General features: G+C 45.8%; 1 protein-coding gene across 8 annotated transcripts in view; it reads left to right on the top strand.

Annotated features, from left to right (window-relative positions):
* The window catches only part of CACNA1B (calcium voltage-gated channel subunit alpha1 B), a 452780-nt gene that overhangs the window by 311542 nt on the left and 118184 nt on the right, over nucleotides 1-23054 (top strand). For 5 of the 8 annotated variants that reach the window (XM_075906063.1, XM_075906064.1, XM_075906065.1 and 2 more), the window contains 3 exons: nucleotides 2095-2157; nucleotides 14970-15791; nucleotides 20194-20411. In XM_075906063.1, the coding sequence (XP_075762178.1) occupies nucleotides 2095-2157; nucleotides 14970-15791; nucleotides 20194-20411 (1103 nt within the window). The remainder of the gene's footprint in view (nucleotides 1-2094; nucleotides 2158-14969; nucleotides 15792-20193; nucleotides 20412-23054) is intronic. The other 3 variants (XM_075906066.1, XM_075906068.1, XM_075906070.1) reach the window with 1 other exon arrangement.

Below are 23054 nucleotides of genomic sequence, written 5' to 3' on the forward strand. Positions count from 1 at the left end.
ATCTGGGCATTGTCCATCTCAAAGATTCCTATTTTCCCCTGTCTCTGGAACTCTGTGGTCAGTTCTAGTCATTGTTGGGCATTGCTGTTGGTACCCAATAGAATCCTGCAAGACATATGCCTGAATAATTAGTAAATAAGAAGTACTGTGTACAATGGTGTAGACTAGAAGAGGCATTCTCTTTATTTTGCTGGCTTGTTGTTTCTTCCCTTTTCTTCCTCCCTGGGGGTGTGGGTGTGCAGGATACTGTGACTCTTCCTATTTGCTCTTTGGCCCTTTTCGTGGTGTCATTGTGAATTAGCCAACAGCTGCCCAAAGTCTTTCTCTTTCTTTCCCTCTCTCATGGTAAGTAGCAGCAGGCAGAGCTCAAATACCTCCTCGGCTTTGCTTTGAAAAAGGAGGCTGTCTTTGCCCTGTGAGTTTGCATTGTGTGATTTCAGTATGAAAGCATCGTGGAACAGGGATTCCAGCAATGAAATCAGAGAAACGGAACTCTGAGGGCCCTTTTACAGAATTTGCGTAGTCGTGTTTGGCCAATACAGGGATGTTTGGCAGCACCAGTGTGGGGCCTTCATCCTGCACTGGACCAATTGAGGCAATGAGGAGTGGGATAAGTATTTTGCCAAGGAATTTCGACATATGTTTTAAGCAACAAAATGCTTTAAGTTGCCCTCTGCCTCCACAGACACTTGGCCCGTGCTAGTTCTCCTTTTCCTGAATCTTCGATGAGTTAAGCCAGTACTGGTACCTTGTCTGCTATGCGTTTTCCACCTCGTTTGCTCAGGCCATTCTCCTCACACCTTAGACCATGTTACAATCATAGGGTCCTTGCTGGAGGGTTCAGTTAACACCCACTGTCTGCAGCGTCCAGCCAAATAAAGAAATCAAGGAGTGCTTTCTGTGGTGACCCCAAAACAATAATGCCCTTTCAAAACCTTACAGTGTGCTAATGCCAAAGGATCAACAGCTCTCCTGTTTGTGTCACCGCAGTATAAATATACTAATAATGAAGTTAGGGCAAAATAACCATAAGATTTCTCCCCAAGACCATTTATGCTCTGTCACATGAACTAGCCAAGCCTCTATAAGGTTGTTTATATATTTACGCTTCCCCTTGGTCTACATTGAATTTTGTAATATACATTATTACATAATATCCTATGAGTTTGTAATGTACATATTTAAAAATCCTCCAGTTCGTCCTGCCTTTTCCCTCCAAACCTGGCTCCTTCCCAGGAACAATATCTTATCAGCTGGGCCTTCTGGCTTTATGGCATATTATTCACTAAATAAAACCCACAAAACCCCAGTGGAACTATATCGGTGTTAAAACAGAAAAAGGGTAAATTCAGAAAGAGGGTGGATTTTATTTTCCACCTCCAGAGAGGGTTCCATTGACAATGCAGTGTTGAAAAAATGAATATATAGAATTATTTTTTAAATTAGAACTAAGTGTCCCTTTAAGTGTTCGAATAGGAATGTCAAATTTATCTGCTACTGCATTTCAGTCCTCCCACCTCCACCCATAGATAGGCAGTCACATGTATGTGAAACAGACACATCCCGCGTTGCCTATGCAAATGGTATATCCTTAGGGCTAGGCCGCTATACCCTATCCCCTGGATGTTACGATAACCCGAGTTGGAATCGGTGGCCTTGTGTCGTTCTTTTAGTTGGAAATGAGTCATTGCAGCACATAGTGGAAATGCAAACTCCACCTATTTCTACAAAGACCTCTGATTGGGGCCTTGAAGGTAGCTTGTGCAGAGGACTCTTGACTATGTGAGTACAGCACGTTGCAGCCTAAAGTCTTACTATCATCTTGTGTCTTTTGGTTCACCTTTTTATATTTCCTTCTGGCTCAGATTTGATTTTCCAGTTGTTTGCCTTTTAACTAGAAGACGATGTCTCTGTGGCTTCCGCACTTTCTGAAGCTTGCCCGGGCTCCTTCCAAGATGCACGCTGCAGCCTGCATTCGATAGGACACAGCCTGTTTGAGTCTCCTCCCGATGTCTTTTATAGTTTCTCTCCTCTTCTTTTTTTTCTCACCTTTTTTTTTTGTTGTTTTTTTGTTTTTGTTTTTTGCATGTGCAGTTTTGTAAAGCAAACTCGAGGTACTGTATCTCGCAGCTCGTCAGTCTCCAGCGTAAATTCACCGTGAGTTGCTCTCTGTTACAATATTCAGTAAATGGATTTATGATATATATCTATATATTTATAAACCCCCCTGCCTCCCACCCTCCTGATGCCTTCCCCCTTCCTTTGGTTTTTTTTCCCCAAAAAAGTCATTCACATCATTGTGGAAAACCTCCAGGCCAACATATGGTAAAAAGGGCTGGGAAGGTGTACGGCAGTGCCATATAATGATTGTGATTTGAGCGTGAGCAACTCTGTAGTGTTGTGTACATTGGGTGTGAGCTCCTCTGCTTCTTTTCTTTGTTTTTTTCTTTTTCCCCTTTATTCTTTCCATGCTTCTCTTTGTCCTTGCCTTACCTAGTAGTTAACTAGTTCTTTCCCTCTTGCTCTTCCCTTGTTCTGTGGCCTGCCGTGTTCTCACTTATATTTTTCCTCTGTGTTCTGTATACATTGGGCTAATGGTTTTGATATTCCACCAGTGTTTGCGCTTTTGGTTCCAAAGGAGAATCCCGGCATGAGCATGGTCTGTAAAATGAAAGCTAGAAAGAGAGAGTTTCAAAGGAATCCAGCTTCTGGAAACTGTGCATAAGTAACCCTTGGAAATTTGCTATAACAAGAGCAGACTTGCTCCTTCAGCCCTTCCTGGGGCTTTGATTTGTGCTCCCATGTAGTCGAGAGGTTTGCAAACATGGTGGTAGATCCTTCAACCATTCCACCCACTCCCCATTACCAATCCCACCATCTCCAGGGCTCACCGTGAACCACGAGTATGCCTCCAAGGTGCACGTTGCAGGTTTGTAGAAAATCCCTTCCATCCCTTCCACGTCACGCAGCCAAAGTTTGTCATCACCTCATTGAGTGTCTTTGGTGTTTCTCATACGTGTGCCGCTTTGTGTTACTTTTCTGCTGTGTAAGCTCTTGGGGAGACAAGCAAGCGGAGTTCAGACGCAAAGAGCCAGATATTCTGGTGCATCACAGTAGGACTTAGTGCACCCAAGCAGTTGGGCTTTCCCCCTCCTTTCTGCCCCCTCCTCTCACTCCGTCATTCCAAGGGGCATCTCAGGTCCAGTTTGGCCCCAAGACAACGTGGAGATGCTTGGATTGGTTTCGCCAATCTCTCTTCACTTTGTGACATGCTGCAAAATTCCCCCTCTGTAGGGGGACTCTCCTGTTGGTGCAAAGTTGGTGAAAAGGACTCTGCTGCCTCCTGCTTCAGCTGTGGTGTGCGTGGTTTCTAGGGTCCTGGAACCCTCTCGCGGTATGAGGGAAGGCAGGTGGAAGGGAGAAGGTTTGTGAGGAGAGGGGATGTGACTAATAAAGTCTGTGCCTGGTTCTCTGCTGCTGATACTCCAGCAACGTAAGTTAAAACTGCGCAAGAGCAGTGTAAGGCAGCTTTTTCAAATGGGAGCCAGGCCTGTTAGCTTTGAATGTGACCCTTACTGCCCGTCTTGTGGAGACAGGGCGGGCTGCTCTTTTAAAAGCAGAAGGACAAGTACACAAATCATGGGAGTGGCCTTTACCCTAAAGCCACTTTTGTCATGCAGCCTTAAAGCAGGTGCAAATATATTTTATATCCATGGTAAGGCCTCTTCAGTCTACGAGAGCACCAGCTGTGAATCAGGCCCTTTGTGTGTTCGGCAGACCTAGGATTTTGAAAGTTTTGCTAAGCCTGAATTTCTTTTTCTGTGCATATCTACAGCGCTTTCCTCCAACAAAATACTTGCTTGGCTAAACAATTCACTGGATCCCATAGGTAGCTATCACTAGCTATATGTTACATGCAGGATTTCCAGGATCCGGTTTATACCAATAAAATCCTCTCTGTAATTAAACTTAAAGGACCTGATTCTTAGTTACACTAAGGCCTACCAGCGTATAAGATGACTTTTTATACTAAAAAACATCCCCCAAAAATCGGGGGTCGTCTTTTACGCCGGGTATAAACATACTGTAGCTTCGGCTACATACAGAACGTCCCTGTGCTGATACTGTATGTACCGCGCTGAGCCAATCCCGGCAAGCGGTGTCACCTATTAATGCATACAAAGCCTGCTCGGATTGGCTGAGTCAGAGAGGCGGGCTATTACAACCTTTGCCAATCCGAGCAGGCTTTGTATGCATTAATAGAATACACCGCTTGCCGGGATTGGCTCAGCGCGGTACATACAGTATCAGCACAGGGCCGTTCTGTATGTAGCCGAAGCTACAGTACTGTATTAGGGCACATCCAGCAGGCTGGTGTTATTAAATGGTGTTGCCTCGGAAGGAGGGGTAGTCTTATACGGTGAGTATAGGCCAAAACCTATGTTTTAACTGGAAAATTAGGGGGTCGTCTTATACGCCCAGTCGCCTTATACACCGGAAAATACGGTAACTATTTCGGATAGAAGTGTTGCTTTTTCTACTGAAACAGTATCCTCCCACCCCCTGTAGTGGGGAATGCAGTTATACCAGTATAAAAGTGCCTCATAGCTTATTCTCCTTCCCTCTGGAAATAATTATGCTGTTATAATTACCTTTATAGCAATATAATTGCTTGTTCCATGTGGGGATTCAACCATTTTATCTATACTGGTCCATAGGGGAATAATTTTTAGACAAGGTCTAAAGCCGTGCTCTAGTCGTATGAAGTACAAATAAAACTTATGACCTCTGTAATACTGCTTTGCATTGTGAGACCTGTAGAAAGTGGCCATAATGTAATTAAGCATTAAGCCTTGAGAATCTATGGTTACTGAGTGGAAACCAAAAAATTTCCACTGGAATTTAGATATTTTTTCAGTAGTCAGTGTCTAATTTTGTCTTTAGGAATTTGTTCAGTTGAAATTGTAAGTGGCAAGAAAATCAGGACAAAAATATGGGCAGTAGCTTCTTAACAACAAAACATTTAGGCGAGTTACCTTTGAGGTAATTTTCAGACTTTCCTGTTGTAATGACTGTATGGTACAAACACAGCAACCAGAAAAAATCATATTTGGTTCACTTGGGAAAGAAAAATAATGAAACACATGTACAAACAATTATTTTTACTTTTAAACATTTAGTCAAGATTTGTAGAATATACATGCTGAAAACTGGCAACTAGCTGCATTGTAAAGTGTTAACATCCAGCCAAGTGCACAGCTATACTTCTAGTACAAGTCAAAGTGCCTTCGATCACCCAGGATCACATGGTAATCTAAACATGTGACATGGGAGGACTGGAGGAAAGGAATCTAAAGGCTATAACAGACACAATATGTAGCTGTCGTGGAACGTAGGCGTACAGATAGTGCGGAATGGCTTGCTAGTTCGAACTATCTAGCCCGTGCCGCGTGTAGCCGCGCGGCACGGGGTTCGAACAAGCCGGCATTTAAAAATGGCGCCGGCTGGCTTATGCAAATGAAGCCCGGGAAATTCAAATCCCGGGCTTCATTTGCAAGTGCGGTATGCCTACATTACCACCCTAGTTCGAACTAGGGTGGTAGTGTAGACATACCCTGAGGGAGGGTATGATAGATGTATATAAAAATCATGAGTGGTGTGTAGAGGGTGAATAAAGAAAAGTTATTTACTTGTTCCCATAATATAAGAACTAGAGGACACCAAATGAAATTGATGGGTAGCAGGTTTAAAACTAATACAAGAACGTTCTTCTTCACACAGCGCACAGTCAACCTGTGGAACTTCTTGCCAGAGGAGGCTGTGAAGGCTAGGACTATAACAGAGTTTTAAAAAGAGCTAGATAAATTCATGGAGGTTAAGTCCATAAAAGGCTATTATCCGGGGGTAAGGAATGGTGCCCCTGGCCTCTGTTTGTCAAAGGCTGGAGAAGGATGGCAGGAAACAAACTGCTTGGTCATTGTCTTCAGTACACCCCCTCTGGGGCACCTAGCACTGGCCACTGTCGGCAGACAGGCTACTGAGCTAGATGGACCTTTGGTCTGACCCAGTATGGCCATTCTTCTTATGTTCTTATGTGGGAAAATATCTCCTGGTCCTCATTTGCCATCCAAAAAACCAAATCACTGTTTACCCTTATCACTTGTGTCTGCCTGAATTCGCCATCTGTATCTTCTGGTTTATCTCCCTTCTCACAGCAAAAATGGCTGTAGCATCTTTGCATGAAATTGTTTTGTTCTTATCAGAACCTATCAGTTCCTGCAGGGACTGAAGCCAGAACCCAGCCGGGGCTGCGCAGTTGTGCGTAATAATCGCAGAAACATCTTATTGAAAGTCTAACATGAGTGATGTAGAGAAAACAGCTCACAGGAAAGGAAATGTTTTATGACTGGATTTAGGCAGACTTCTGTGCACTGAAGGGTTCATTATGTTTAAGCTAGAAGTATTGTTTGTTGGATCAGGACTGAAAAGTGCACTTTTAACCTTGCTTTTTTGCTCCTGGAATTTATTACTAAGAAAGCAGTTACTTTATCACAGTATGTAACAGTGGTACCAAACTCTAAACCACATAGTACGAGTGTGATGACTTGGTATCAAATCAATATTTTCTGGAGTTTCCGTGCGTTTAGAAGTTGCTAAAAGTACTAGGCTTCAATGAATACAAATTAACTAATACATGATTGTATAATTTTACAATGAGTAATTAAAAGACTCGGTGTATTAAAGCAATAGTCTGTGGCATGCATGCTGGTGCATTTTATTGAATCCAGATCTTGCCATTGTTACTCAGGTGAAATTGCCCCTGATTTCAACAGAAGTGCTGCTCGAGAAAGAGCTTCAGGCTTTGGCACTGAGAACGGCATTGACTTGTCAGCTGTTTGACAATGTAAATCAGGAGATGACACCATTCCTTTTGGTGTTAGAGGCTCCAGCAAATTGCACTTGAGTGTGCTTTATGGCTTCTTATGAAATTAAATTTCCGGAGAGACTGGATGGCTCAGGGAATTGATAACAAAATACTAGAGCTTTCCTTTCTAGTGTACTGATCCATAAACACCCCCACCCCCGCCATCATGGCCCTCAACATGTAAGGGTTGCTCCATAGCCTGCAGGAAGTGAGTTGATGCTTGTTTCTTCTTCCCGGTGGCGAGGTGTTAGTAAGAGGTGGACTGGATGGTGGCTGTAATCCTGTCCCCCATTGGGGTCACTGGATGCAATACTTGGAAGTGTGCTAAGTGTTCAGAGACCATAGGGCAAGTGTTTTAGCCATTTCAGCTGATGAGACCTAAAGGTTCCTACATCTGACAGTTCCTCTAACTGCCCTAGAGCCTTCACCACCTGCTATCTTACCACCCTCCAGGCAGCAGAGAGAAGAACGGGAAACATCCTACTTAACACATTCACAATAGGGGCTTCCGTTGACCTCTGGCGGCCTAGAGGGTTCTTTACAATACCTAGTTTTAATGAAACCCTCCATCAAAACTTGGCACAAAATCTGATGTTTGTTGGCAGTTTCAGTAGTGAGACCAACAACTGAATGTGCCGTGAAAAGCAAATGGTGCAGGCCCAGACTAAGTCATGCTGGCAGGGCAGCATAACAGCAAATAGCACTGATGCTTCCTGGCTGTACCTGCTGTTTGGACAGAGGACTCCAGCCCCTAGATCTAGCAGTCAAATGAGTGTCTTTTACCAACCCTCTTTTCATATTGAATTGTTTTCTTCCAAGGAGCTAGAAAATGATATAGCATTTTTATATGAAAATATTAAAAACCTGACTCCTGTATCTATTGGTCTTTATTGATCTAGAAAGTTGACGTTAGTGTCAGTTTTAAAGCCATTTCTCAATTCAGTTATATGCTTCCAAATTGAGTTTAATAAAGAATTCGCATTGATCAAAAATCAGAATGTTAAAAAACTGGTTTTGTCCTGAATTCAGACACAATGTTGAAATATCAGAATTTTTCACGTAACGGAAATGGTAATTTTCAAAGGGCTATAGCTCATACATGTTAGAAGGCGTGGCTGGACAACACCTCTTGTAAGGTCCCATGGTCAGAAGACTCTCTTGATGTACCTCAACTGGTCAACCTACGGGACACTGTTGTGTGTCAGAGGATGTGGTCGAGCCAGAGTGCAGAGCCTATAGACACTCAAACTACAATTGCCAAGAGGCCGTGCAGGAGTTGAGGTGCGCAGAAATTTGGTGTTAAAGTCACCAGGAAAAAAAATCATCGCATCATAGGACTGAAAGGGACCTCAACAGGTCATCTAGTCCAGTCTCCTGCCCTCATGGCAGGGCTAAGTATTATCTAGACCATCCCTGACAGGTGCTTAACTTGCTCTTAAAAATCTCCAGTGATGGAGATTCCACAACCTCCCTAAGCAATTTATTCCAATGATTTTTTCCTAATGTCCAGCCTAAACCTCCCTTGTTGCTCATTGCTTCTTGTCCTATCATCAGAGGTTAAAAAAAACCCTTTTTCTCTTTTCCTTGTGGCAACTTTTTATGTACGTGAAAAGTGTTGTGTCTCCTCTCAAGTCTTCTCTTTTTCAGACCGAACAAACCCAGTTTTTGTAATCTTGCCTCACAACTCATGTTTTCTAGACCTTTCATCATTTTTGTTGCTCTTCTCTGGACTTTTTCTGGTGTGTCCACATAATCCATGAAATGTGGCATCCAGAACTGACACAATACTCCAGGCTTACTCTGTGTGGAATAGAGTGGAATAATGACTTCTCATGGCTTGCTTACAGCACTCCTGTTAATTCATCCCAGAACGATGTTTGCTTTTTTTGCACCGGTTGATTTATATTTAGCTCATGGTCCACTGTGACATCCAGATCCGTTTCTGCGGTACTCCTTCTTAGGCAGTAATTTCTCATTCTGTATGTGTACAACTGATTGTTCCTCCCTAAAGCTGTGTCTATACTACACCTCTCTGTCAACAGAGAGATATAGATTAGGCAAGTTGAAATTGCTAATGAAGCAGGGATTTAAATATCCTGTGCTACATTAGCATAAACATGGCTGACATTTTTTTCTAAATGGAGCTTTTTTGGAAAAAAACGGCAGTCTAGACACGGATCTGTTGAAAAATAAACCCTTTTTTGAAAGATCCCGTATTCCTCAAAAAATGAGGTTTACCGGATCTTTCGAAAAAGGGTTTATTTTTCAACAGATCCGCGTCTCAACTGCCATTTTTGTTTTTTGTTGGTTTTTTTCGAAAAAGCTCCATTTCAGAAAAAAGCAGCAGCCATGTTTATGCTAATGAAGCGCAGGATATTTAAATCCCTGCTTTATTAGCAATTTCTACATGCCTAATCTACTTCTCTCTGGCGACAGAGAGGTGTAGTCTAGATGTACCCTAAGTGGAGTACTTTGCATTTGTCCCTATTGAATTTCATCATATTTACCTCAGACCATTTCTCCAGTTTGTTCATATAATTTTGGATTATAATGCTAGCCTCTAAAGCACTCACAACCCCTCTTGGCCTGGTATCATCCACAAAATATATGTGTGCTCCTTATGCCATTATCTAATCATTGATTAAGATCATGAACAGAACCGGACCCAGAACTGATACTTATAGAAACTCACTTGTTATGCTCTTCCAGCATGACTCTGAAACCATTGATAACTACTGTCTAGGAATAGTTATCCAACCAGCTATTCACCCGCCTGATGGTAACTCCATCTAGGCTGTATTTCCCTAGTTTGGCTATCAAGAAGGTCATGCAAGACTGTATCAAAAGCCTTATTAAAGTCAAGGTATACCTTGTCTATAGCTTCTGCCCTGTCCACAAAGCTTATTATATTGTCAAAGAAAGCTTTCAGGTTGATTTAACATAATTTGTTCTTGATAAATCCATGCTTCCTGTTACTTATCAAAGTATTATCTTCTAGATATCTAAAATGTTTCATTTGGTTTAACAAACTAAAATATTTCAGTACAGATCAGTTCAAACCAAACTGAAATATTTGTTCCCTATAGAAATAAAAAACATTTAGGCAAAATCCAATTTTGATTTTGCAGGAATTGCATTTTCTATAAAAAATATTTCAACAAAAATTCTCCACAGCTCTTATCAGAAAATACTTTTCTAGCATACAAAAATCTACAACATGTAGGGCCAAATTCCAGAATTATTATACAGCTTTATTCAGTCTATACTCAGGTAAAATTCTTAAAGACATCAGTGATGGAATATGTATTATATATTGTTTTTATTCAGGCGGTTAATTTAAAACAGTTATTCTGGAAGGTAATGGTCCATTACATAAAAGTGTCATTCTAAATAGATGTGATAAAAATGCTTCAGCCAGTAAGAAAATTGCTTGTTCTTAACTGTGATTTTTAAAAATACCAGAAAGGAATACTTTATAATTTCCTGAACAATCTAGAGTGTGATTGGTTGATACTTCTTTTGTATTATTTTTAATGAGGAACTAGAGGATTCACTAGTTAGGAAACTGATATATTAACATCAGTTTTATTTGACACAATGTCTGTTTTGTACAGAGAGATGTAACGTATCTGATTACAGCCACTGCTTTATTATCCAGTGGTCAGTCTCTGAATACAAGTAGCACTGGTGGCATTATGCAATAAAATCCCTAATCGTAGCTGCCAAACTGTTTTATCATGTCAGGTGCTGGGGAACTCAACCTGTATGTGAAGTGCTCAGAATAAAGAGAAGTGGACATTGGGGCTTGAGGAAGGCAGGTAGATTCCTGAGTGCTTTTTTTCTTCTTCTTATGCAGTTTGCAAAAGGAATAATATGGAGCGCTATTGATTAAAAGCACCAAGTCAAGAACAGATGTGATCACAGCGTTCATGGTTGTAAAGGACCATTTTGCCTAGTTCATACTTGACATCGAAATATCTGCTGCTAATGCTGCATTTAGTATCTTAAGGAGATTTTGTAATAGCACCGTTTCTTGAGTCATTTAAAACGGAACTAGACAAAGCTCCAGAGAATGTGTTGTAGGGAATAATTGTATATCAGCTAGATTTTTTTCCCATCACTTCTGCCTTTCTTTGTGTGTGCAACGCACATGAACGGGATCTCTATATGGTCCTTTAATGATACTGTGTTTTGTCTTAAGGTGACTTCGCTAATGTGCCATAAATAAATCTGGTCAAAAGCCTTCCTCTCAGAAGAAATGCAGCAGCAGCAACAGCAGAGAAGCAGCACTCAGACTGTCTCTATTTCAGTTACTGTGAGAACATGTGGAAAGCAAGAATCAGATACATTTAATTGGACAGGCAGAGTACATAATTCCCCCAGCTGCTTGCACGTTCACTCTGAAAAGCCCTATATACAGTCTTTGGAGGGACAAGACTATTTTGTCTCCTCATTCCCATTTCCCAGTCAAGACCCTAACATGTAGTGTCACTTTTCCTGGCCTTTTTTACTAGTTTGGGTGTAATGATTAGCTGAGGGTATGCTTAAAACTTTGCAGGTAGTGCCTTTGCTTATTTTCTGTTTGTTTTTTCCATTTCATTCCATAAAATAAATATCATCACTTCCAAACCTCACTGCTAACTGATTCTCTTGCTCTTTGGCTTGTTAGTGACAAATGCTAGTGGCTGGCAATGCATTTTGGTGTGGGTGTCACCCTTTGCTAACTGTGTCAGTGTAAATGATGTGACCTCAGTATTTATAGATGCTGAAAAGTTTGGCGAGTCTATAATTTTGCTGTCCTGGCTAAGGAAGCAAATTTTGCAAAATAGACTTCATTAATATGCAAATTACTATGCTCCTACAGGTTCCCAATGGTGTGTGTTCTTAGCAGCAGCTTTAGCTCTCAGTTGTCCATGGTCCAAACACAATGGAACACCTTGCAGCTCCCAGATAATTATATTTTAAATGACTGTTTTGTGTTCTTAATCCGTGCGAAAAACAACTAAAAACCAAATCCCTCTGCCATTTCCAGAGCAAATGCTTCCTGTGCTAGTAGGTCATTGGCCTGAAACTTACCCAAGGAGAAGAGCTCAAAACCTATTGCAAACACCAGCCTAAAAGGGCACTCACTTTGTAGGAGCCATCAAGAAAGCTTCTGAAATCTGAGGGCCATGTGCATGGTCTCAAAGTTTCCTAAGCCACACAGGTAGGAAGCCAGGCCCCTCAACAGCACAGCTATTCATCCATTCAAATCCAACTGAGGTTGGGAGGCGTCGTAAGTCTCTGGTTGATTATGATGATCAGTCTGTCTAGGTTTTTACAGGGCAACCTCTCTATGCTACGAGTGCTTTAGGACTTTGGGTGGAATATGTTTGGTGGCCTCAATCCAAGTGCCACGGGACAGGTTGCATCACAAAATCCCAACCACAGTTGCACTGGTTGCCCGCGTTAGTGGCCAAGGGCTCCATGGGTCACAGAGACAGAGCCCGCTCTGGAGAGGGTCCCTCCAAGTCAGGACTGTGGGGGGGGAGGGGGGAGGAACAATGCTGCTGCCCAAGCTACTGCTGTTCTGTGGCTGGACAGAGCACACTGATCAGCATCGGGGCTGCCACCCAGCACTGATGTAACACGCTATTACTATTGTCATTTTAGTGCTGACACCGTGCTCTGTGCTGTACGAGATGCCAAAGAAAAAATGGTCCTTTCCCCCTGGGCTTTAAAATCGAATGAATGGTATTAGCTCAACAGCATCATGCTGAGTGCACATAGTCAATTGAAACCCAGGGCATAGGAACATGCACAGATTCATGCTCGAGCTTTCTTGCTGAGGACAGACCCGTTCCCTAGCACAGCCCTGTTGGTGGGCTCCGGCACACCTCTCGGCTCTCTAGACCCGGCAGTCCCCGCTGCCCATTGGCTGCAGCCCCCAAGTTGGTGGAGCCCTAGCAAGAGAGGTGCTAGTGCTGTCCCTTTCCTGGGAAGCTTTGACTGGCAGGGCCGTAAGGTTACTTGACTTGATTTTAAAATTGCCAGCCCCTCAGGTGAGACCTGCCCGAGGATGCACTTATTTATGTCGAGGCTACAGTTCTACAGCTGTGAATGGAAAGCGCAGTACAGGCGTGTGAGCCATCCTGAGTATCCCACGCTTGCTTCTCAAATTCCCATGTCAGTCAGCGCATGCAAGGAGGCAGGGTTCTGCCCGTTGGGTATCTGTGGGCAGTCCCTCGGGGTAGGCAACAGGGAATTGCAGGAGGGTTTTCCATGCGTACCCTTTCTAGTTCCTTTTGAGAGCGTGCAGTACATGAAACTGCTAAGCTGCTAGGCCATTGCCTTGAAATGTGCTCCCCCTATAGCAGGGGTGGGGAACCTCTTTTAGGTCGGGGGCTGCTGACCCACAGAAAAATGAGTCAACGTGAGAAGCAAAAAACCCCAAACCAACCAACCCCCGGCTGAGAAGAACACTCCCCACCTTCCCCTCCCACACCAGAGTCTAGGGGGGTTCAGGCTAGTAGATTTTGTGTGCTCCCGCCCTATGGTGGAGCGGGGGGGGGGGGCTGGAACACCAGCATTGGCTCCCCAATGTTGGGGAGAAGCCCTGAGCCTCGGGGGACGAATCCAGGCAAGTCGAGGGCCGCATCCGGCTCCTGGGCCTGAGGTTCCCCACCCCTGCCCTAAAGAAACCTCCTTCCAAGAAAAGAGACTCCTTCATATTTGAACTGAGCAATTCTGCTTTGGGATCAAATCGGATTCATTTGCCTGACCGTCTCAGACCATCCGAGTGAATATTTCACACGTTTTTGCCTCTTAGCGAAACTGGCTGGTGCCACTTTCAGTGAAATGTGGCAGATGTCTGAGATGCAAACCTTTTCCGCCAGTCTCCCATGGCATGACATAACTCCATCTGAAAGCTGTTCCCCGAAGGGCCGGAGAATAGTGACAGACAGACAGTGCCTGTCTGACCTGAATGAATGTAAAGAACGCAGTTCTGCTTCCCCCTCTCTACATCCTCTCCCCATCCCGCAGTCCCGCTGAGACAACAGCAGACGCTGCAGATGGGGGTCTGAGAGGAAGAGGGCGTTTCCTTTCTTGGCACGGGGATTTTTGTGAAGGGAGCCTGGGCCAGTTCTGTTCTCATGGAAGTCCATGTAAAAATAGAGTCACTCCCTCTCTCTGAGCTGACTCTCGTTTTACACTGGTGCAAATGAGAGTAGAGCTGGACCCCAAATGTTTAGAGTGGTTTTGAATAAAAGCGGCCAACAGCAGTACATCATCGGCTGCCTCCTTGGTTAAGTTATTGGCCTGACCTCCGTGGCTAGGCTGTGGTTACCACTATGAGGAGGTTATATAGAAGGCCACCTCCCATTCCGGATCTTCTTTTGACAGGGGTAGAGACTAGTTAAGTGTGTGTCTCACATGTACCTTGGCCAGACTAGTTCCCATGGCAGCTGAGATCTTTGCCGCTTTGGGCATGTGCCGTGGGTTTGGATAGATCAGAGGCCAGCTCTCCCCCACAATGGCACAGGTCAGATTGTCTGGGGGATCCAGAGGAATACGTTCTTCATTGAAATGGGAAGCAGGGCTTTCTGGGTGAGGACTCCTTTACTGTGGTTTTCTATCTCTTCCCCAGCACCCACAATCTGCTGAGCGCCACGTTGCATGGCCAGGCTCGGTTGTTCCCCTGGGCCTGGTGATCAGGGATAGGTGGCTGGCTAGGGACGGCCAACGTGTCCATTGTACCCGCCCCTAGAATGTGGGAGGGCCCTGTTTTAGGAACCAAAGTAAACCCATCCCACAAGCCCTTTCTGAGAGTGTCAGCTGTGTGTGGGGATGGCGCTGGCACCCTGGTGACCCCGCTGGCTTTATCTGCTCGTGTGTTTTCCGCCCGTCATGCTCTTTTCATCCCTCTGTTTTCCTTGCCTCAACCCTACACTTCCCTGCCTCCACTAGACAGTTACATTTTTCTTTTTAACTTTTCTTTGAGGGAAAAGGATCCAGACCTGATGCTAACTGTCTCCTTATTGGTGTGTTCTCCTCTGTTCTGCAGCAAACAGCAGAACTCCTCCAAATCCAAGTCCGTCTGGGAGCAGAGGACTAGCCAGATCAGGATGCACAATTTCCGGGCCAGCTGCGAGGCGCTGTACAATGAGCTCAATCCCGAGGAGCGTGTGCTCTACGCTACCACCCTCCACATCCGGCCAGACATGAAGACCCACTTGGATCGGCCGCTGGTGGTGGAGCCAAGGACTGACGGCAGGAACAATGTGAGTAAGCTAAGCCCGGGGGACATTCAGGAGACTGAGCAGGCCAAGGTGACCGCTGCCGACAGTGCAGAGGTGCCCCGAAAGCACCACCGGCATCGGGATAGAGACAAGGTGGGAGAACAGGAGAAGAGCGACATGGCGAAGGATGAGAACGGGGAGTCCGGCACAAACAGTAAGGAGGAACGGCACCGGCAGCACAGGAGTCGCAGCAAAGAGGCAGAGGGAGGCAGTAAGGAAGGAAAAAGTGAGCGCAACAGAAGCCAGGAAGGGGGTAAGAGGCACCATCGCCGGGGCTCAGTGGAGGAAGGGGCCGAGAAGGAGTACCGGCGGCACCGGCCTCACCGGCATGCGGTGGAGCGGCAAGCCAAGGAAGGCAACGGGACAATCAATGGGGCCCGGAGTGAGCGGCGTTCGCGTCACCGAGGAGGGTCAAGGTCAGGGAACCGGGAAAGTGATCCCGGCATGAAAGGAGAGAATGGGGAAGAGCCCCACAGACGGCACAAGATGCGGCAGAAAGCTCTGTCAACCTATGATTCGGTGGAAAAGGAGAATGGGGAGAAAGAAGGAGAGACGGGGGAGAAAGACCTTAGGAACCATCAGCCCAAGTAAGTCGGCACTACACAAACCAAGCTTGTCGGTACGTCAGCTGGGGGGGATTCACTGCAGTTGTCGCCTCGTGAGTGTGGCGGGCTGGGGTCACCCTGATGGGGCAAGAGGATTCAGCCTCCCTCTAGGGCAACTTTTAAAATATGGTCAGTGCTGCCTTGAAAGGGTGTCAGAGCACGCCCACTTAGCATCCAGGTCCACCCAAATCCTTGGCATGGGTGTGCTGCTGCCCCAGCAGCCCGGACCATCACAAAGACACCTGAAATTAGGGAGCTCTACACCCGCCCATCAGGAAGAAATCGGTAATCCCTAGGGCTGCCAAAGTCATGTTGGGTCACACACACTCCCAGGACAGCCTGGGACTAGCAGGGGGCCAAGAGGATGATAGGTTTTAAGGCCAGAAGAGTCTAGTCATGTAGACCAGAGATTCTCAACCGTTTTTCCCCCTGAGCCCTTAACCCCACCCTTAATAGGCTGTCAAAACTCCATGGCCCACTTATGCCACTACAATGGTTTTTCTGCATAGCAAAGCCAAGGCCAGCGGGGGGCAAGCAGGCGCAATTGCCTGGTGCAACACACCACAAACCTAAGTTGAGTTCAACTTCAGCCCCAGGTCCCAGGCTGCAGCACCATGTGGTGGGCCCTGAGCTTTCTGCTCTGGGTCCCCGCATGTCTGATGTTGGTTCTGCTTGGCAGATCTGCTCAGACCAGTTTGTGGCTCCCAGGGGCCCTGGACTCCTGGTTGGAAACCGCTGCTCTAGGCCTCTTGCCTAACCCTGGCCACAGCATTTTGCTCTGTGAGACCCACACATCTTCTGCTTAGGCTGGAATGTATGTGAAAAAGGCAACTCCCTAGCCTGCCACCCTGGACGCTCTGCATCTGGGGACTGCACTTCCCAGAGGCTTAGGACATGATCACACGCCTCACATTTGAGAACCTCTGATCTAGTCTGAACTCCTACATGCCACAGCCATCCAGAGCCCACACACTTAATTCCAACAACCAGAATGTGACCAAAGCATTGCAGCTCTGGCAAGACACAACTCTTGTGTGCCAGAAGAGGAGGGATCTTTTCTTTTCTCCAGTGAGGTGAGTCGAGTAACACAGACCTGCCACCAGGGGAGTTCTGAGGTTGAGCTAGTCAGTGCTTGGAGAGCACTTTGACCTCTTGGCATTATGGGATTGTGAATTATTGCCCTTAAATAGTGCTAGGAAGCAGTGGGGGGAAATCTAGTTTTAATAAATACGAACATGGAACATGTTCCTTGCAGGGTGAAACGTTGTTCCGCTTACCCATGGAATGCTGCAGGGCTTCCGGGCAGTCAGGCAGCACACAGAAGGGGGTACACAGTCAATGCGCCATATTCAGGACTATGCCTGTGGCGGTGTCTCCTGGAGTTCCCCAGTATGCAACAGGGACTGTGGATAATAAACGGAGTGATGTGTCCATTCTCAACTTTCTTAGGGGCACAGTGTGTCCCCAGGGGAGCAGAGAGGGACTGACATTGCGTCTGGCCTTTGTGAAAGCCCTTTGGAAGGTTCTTTGTGTCTCCCCTCCCATTGCACAGATGAGAACAGCAGAATCTGGCCCCTGGATCTCACTTACACGGCTACAAATCCAGAGTAATCCCCCTGCAGTCCTTCCTGTGAAAACTCCTGATTTATACCAGTGTAGGGAGGATCAAAATTTGGCTTTGCGCATCTGCTGTATCCAGATTGCTTTCATGTCCTGAGTTATAAACACCATTGTCAGATCCTTGGCAGTTTTGAGTGTGTTGCAGTTTGTAGATGAATTGGAAGCTGAATATGTCTCAGGGTAAGCACAATAGCATTTATTATCCCGATTTTGTCCCATCCTGATTCCTCAGTACATGTTCGCAAGCTCCTTACAATGGGGATTCCACTAATGAGCACTTAGGGGCTTTTAAAAATGTATGTAATTGATCAGGTGGCCACTCATGCCCCTCTCAAGCTATTGCAGCAAATCACAGAAACCTGCTCCGGCCCATTAGAGCACTCGGAGCCCACGGTTGGTGAGTTCCCGCAGTCGAAATGTGCAGAGATTGATTTCTGCAGAGATGCAGTAGCTACAGTTTCCCTGTTAACAAACTCTTCAGGCTTTTCTTTCTTCCTTTTTTTGATACATTTGGGAGATATCCAGGAACTATCCTGAGCCAAAATGTGTCTCTTGTTGTGCTACTTAACCATGTAAAGGGACACTTATGGGGGAAAGGTTGGGAACGCCATAGACTGACTAAAGCTAGAAGTCACCTCTTGCCTTGAGTGTATTTGATGATGACTGTAGCATGGGGCAAATACAGATTTTGTGTGCCCAGCATCCTCTGGATTCTCAATTTCTGTGACACGTAAAAGATTTTTGAACAATACCTAACATCTGTTTTAATGCACCTGGGAGTGTTCCCTGTAAGCTGTGCTCTTGGGCGGCCGGCCACCCACGAGAGATTCAAATGCCACCCAGCTGACTAGCACAGCACCCTCAGCCAGCAGTATGTGTTTGTACTGGTGGTGCCCATCTGCATATGCGTTGGTGCACAGAACCAAATTTATTCGGCACGTAGACGAAATGTCGCCCCATTTACACTACCTAACTAAACAAGCCACGTGACTCCGTGGGATGCACTTCACGTATGGGCTAACAGGTTGTAGGTTCATGTCTCCCACTAGCAGTTGGGCTCCTACTTGCTGGTGCTATTGCAGTGCCTTACGGAGGGAGGGCTGCTGTGTTAGAAACAAGCCTGCCAATGGGCAGGTTAAAGGGGGCAATTGCACCAGGGCCTGGCAATACAAAAGAGCCCGGTGTTCCTGGTCACTGCAGCGGCAGTCAGAGCCCCTAGCCCCTATCAATCACCACTGGAGCGGCACACTCCAGGCAACACTGAGGGCTGCCTAGCCCCGCCCTCTTCCACCCGAAGCCCCTCCCCTTCCAGCAAGGCTTTTGGCCCCACTGGCTAGAAGTGACACATGAAGCCCTAAACCTTTTTTGGTCATGATTCAGTCAGCAGTTAAATGCTGGAAAATGTAAGGGCCCTGGTCAATTTTCTCTCCTTGACAGTAGCTTCTACAGCCCAGTCTTGTGCCCACTGAAGTCAATTACAAACCACACATAGACCACAGTGGGGAAAGGGCGAGTCCATTATGTCCAAGTCTGGGGGTGCGCACGGAAGGGCAACCACGTTCAGTGCGTTGCTGTTATCTGCGAGTACGCTGCACGAGAGTACGCAAACCATTCTATTAGGTTCCCTTTCATTCTGATTGGAATTAATAGAAAACTTAATAACCAGGAATCATTCTGAATATTTAATAAAGAAATATTATTAGCCGTTATCACTCTGCTAATCTAAATGGAAACCAATTAAGCTGGGAATCATTGGAGTGAATAGAGTTCCCCCTATGAAGTCCTGGTAACAGAGTGGAGTTGACACAATGATCTCGGCAGAGTGCCCCTTCCATTCAAAGGGATCCCAGAGCACTTTACATGGGTTCTAGATTGGCCAGATCCACTTTGCTCCTTGCTGAATGCAGCCACTTCTAATGTGGAACTCAGCGGCTTGTTAATGCACGTGCATCGTTCCACACCAGCTTCAGACTGGAAATGAAGAGCACCAGTTTCAAATGAAACTGCAGGGAGATGAAATGGAACGTCCTAATTCAGAATCTGGCCAGTACAGAAAGGCCAATGGGCTTGCTCTGGCAAAAGTGCCAAGTGATCCTCACTGCACATAGCTGGGATTTCAGTTGGATGTCTCATTAAAACAAATGGCATGGCCAGCCCCCCAAAGCCTCCGGACAGCATATGTGCAGCATCTAGCACATCTGACTAGCAGGCGCCAGGATAATACACATAATAACGACAACTATGTTGTGCTTGGATGATGGTTCAGTCGGTCTCGGGGGAAACAGAGTCACTGAAGCCATGTTTGCACGTGGAGGGAGGTGTGTGATCTCCGGCTCATATACATGTACTTGCAGCAGCTCTCATTGAGCTGTTGCTAGTATAAATATGTGTAGTGGTAGCAGAGGCAGAACTGAGCTGTACCAAGCTCATACCAACTCAGTTCAGGTGGCTTTGTATTCAACATGGCTCAGCTGTGCCTTCTCGGCCACTCCCCACATTACTACAGCCATATTACTATTTATACTCATGTTGGCCCAAGTATTCGAGCATGAGCAGAGAACTCATACCCTGAGCTTGCAGTGTAAACATGGCCTCACTGAATCACTGATGTATGAGTTTTCCCCACAGGTCTTCCATGTAGAGATTGACACAGCTTAGCTTAGATGATCTGGGCGACAGAGTGTATGAAGGCCTGCTGCCGGGCATGGGTGTTTTCCCTGCTTTGGTCTTGAAGGGGTTTATGCTGTCTCCTGTTCTGTCTCAGGGAGACTCAGTTTGAGATCGAGGCTGGGGGTAGCGTGAGTGTCGTCCCAGCCCATACCCTGCCCAGCACCTACCTGCAGAAAGTGCCTGAACAGCCAGAAGATGCTGACAACCAGAAGAATGTGACTCGGATGACTCAGCCACCACTGGACAAAACCACCACTGTGAACATCCCCGTCACCATCACTGCACCTCCTGGGGAGACCACTGTCATACCAAGTGAGTGCCTTGGACAACTTCTCACTCTCAGTGGAATATATGGACCAGGGCCCAGATATTCACAAATAACTCTGCATATTGGGTGCAGAGCTCTTTTGAACACAAGAACATAAGAATGGCCATATTAGGTCAGACCAAAGGTCCATCCAGCCCAGCATCTTGTTTTCTAACACTGGTCGATGCTAGGCACCCCCAGAGGGAATGAACAGAGCAGGGAATCATCACGTGTCACCCAATCCCAGCCTCTGACAGAGGCTAGGGACACCATTCCTACCCATCCTATCCACCATGAATTTATCTAGTTCTTTTTTGAACCCTGTTAAAAGTCCTGGCCTTCATAGCATCCTCTGGCAAGGAGTTCCACAGATTGACAGTGCGTTGTGTGAAGAAGTACTTCCTTTTGTTTGTTTTAAACCTGCTGCCTTTTCATTTCATTTGGTGACTTCTACTTCTTGTGTTATGAGAACAAGTTATTAACTTTTCCTTTCTTCACACCAGACATGATTTTATAGACCTCCATCATATCCCCCCTTAGTGTCCTCTTTTCTAAACTGGGAAGTCTTTTTAATCTTTCTTTATATGGCAGCCATTCCAAACCCCCTAATCATTTTTGTTGCCCTTTTCTGAACTTTTTCCACAGATGAGGTGACCACATCTGTACACAGTATTCAAGATGTGGGCGTACCATGGATTTATATATAGACAATATGATATTCTTGATCTTATTCTCTATCCCTTTTTTAATGATAGCTCACGTTCGGTTTGTGTTTTTGGCTGCTGCTGCACATTGAGTGGATGTTTTCAGAGAACTATCCACAACTCCTCCCAAGATCTCTCTCCTGAGTGGTGAAAATCCCACCCCCCTAGCGTGAATTGTCACACTGGGTAGACAGTCCCTGACACTGACTTGAATCTGTTGGTCTTGGGCAAGTCACCTGGGGGCCTGATTCTTCAGAAGAGACGAGCACCCAGCAGAAGTCAGCGGGTGTTCAGCACTTGTGAAAATCAAGTCCTTTAAGCCCTTCTGCCTCAGTGTCCCCAAAGGAAAACAGGGGAGAAGACCTGCCTCAGAATGGCTGTGAGCCTTTAATTCATGAATGTTTGTGAAGCACGTTGGAAATATCTGAGTACTACAGTGTAGGGTTAGTGCTGGGCTGGGCAATCTGGGGCTGGCGGCTTTGAATTAAAAGCAAAGAGCTTGTGGCTCCTGGCCCCCTTCAGCCAATAAATCCTGCCAAGACTATTGAAACCAAATCTCCTGTGACCCCAAAGTAACCGTCACCGACCGTGGGGCAGCTGTCAGCAGTGCGAGCCAAAGGCTTTTCATCTATCCAGCATGAGCGCTGGGGAAGGGACAGCGGGCGGCGTTTGATTAAAACGTGTCACTCAACATGTGCTCTAACTAACGAGGGCTGGTGTGCCATGTCTATCCCTTACGACTCGGGTGAATGAGAAATTGGTGGTTCATTCTTTGCCCTTTTGGAGGTTATATCCTGCATACGTTCATTACAAGGCCCCCTTCTGAAGCCGTTTAGAAGGTGGCTTCCGTTCTTTCTCTAAACGTAGCTTTTCCTTTGCATTGTCAGCTTTGTATCTTCAGGCCCCAAGTCTCTCCCCTGCTGTGTCGGTGTAAAGGGTTGAGAAACAATCTCCTAGAAAATACCTGTGTGGCCCTACCCTTCCCCCTGCTTGTGGGCGCTGGTTTGGGGTGAGACGTCCACGGGAGAAGGGGATATCCTGGGGGCCTGACTGGAGAGCAGTTTTGAGCGGGTGACTTAGAGCAGCCCCTGGAGCTGGTCTGGGGGTGGGATCTGGAATACAGGAAATGTAATTAGGCTTAAACGGGTATCTGTTTGTATTCTTCCTCTTCACACTCTGAAATGTTTGGCAATTCTACAACAGTCTGATATTGACATCTCTTTCAGTGACCGTTTCACCTAATACTTTTTTCCCTAATGGTGTTGACATCTAGCTGATTGGAGAAAGGCTGAGCAAATTCTTTTCTGTGTTGTGGGAAAGGATTTAGGGGGATTGCTGGGGAAAAATGAAATATCTGGGAAGGAGGGGAGATGAAAAGTAAAGGTTTGGTGGGTACATCATAAACCCTCAGCAAAAGCGACACAAGAGAATGTCTTTATGGGCTCGCTCATGAACTGTATGACCAGCATATGCAGCAGCTTTTTGGCTAAGAAATGAACATACAGCATAAACAGGGTCTCTTGTTTGTGTTCTGGGCATCAGACTTCACTAACAGGCCTATCATAGAGCAGGCCAGGTGTCCCAGCTTGCTTATTTGAGCCTTCCAGATCCATCTCCATTGCTGATTTATATGCCATGAATCAAAAGATTCAGGAGCATGCTGTCCGTTCTCATTATCTTTATTTTTTCATAGTGCCCTCGCTGATTCCCTGTCCTCACCTATGGGATTACGGAGATATCTGGTTGCTTGGGATCCAATTTCAATCCCCATCTTGATGGATCCTTTATTAAAAAAAACAACTTGAGATTTACCTGCATTTGGGCATTCCCAGACATGTCTAAAATATTGCTCATCAGTGAAGCAACAAAGGGATAATTTGTTTGTACTGTGTATTATACGATAATAAGTAGACATGCTCACTGACAGCTAGTCCATTCATTATA

This window comes from Pelodiscus sinensis, chromosome 22 (genome assembly GCF_049634645.1).
Source record: "Pelodiscus sinensis isolate JC-2024 chromosome 22, ASM4963464v1, whole genome shotgun sequence".
Taxonomy (NCBI): domain Eukaryota; kingdom Metazoa; phylum Chordata; order Testudines; family Trionychidae; genus Pelodiscus; species Pelodiscus sinensis.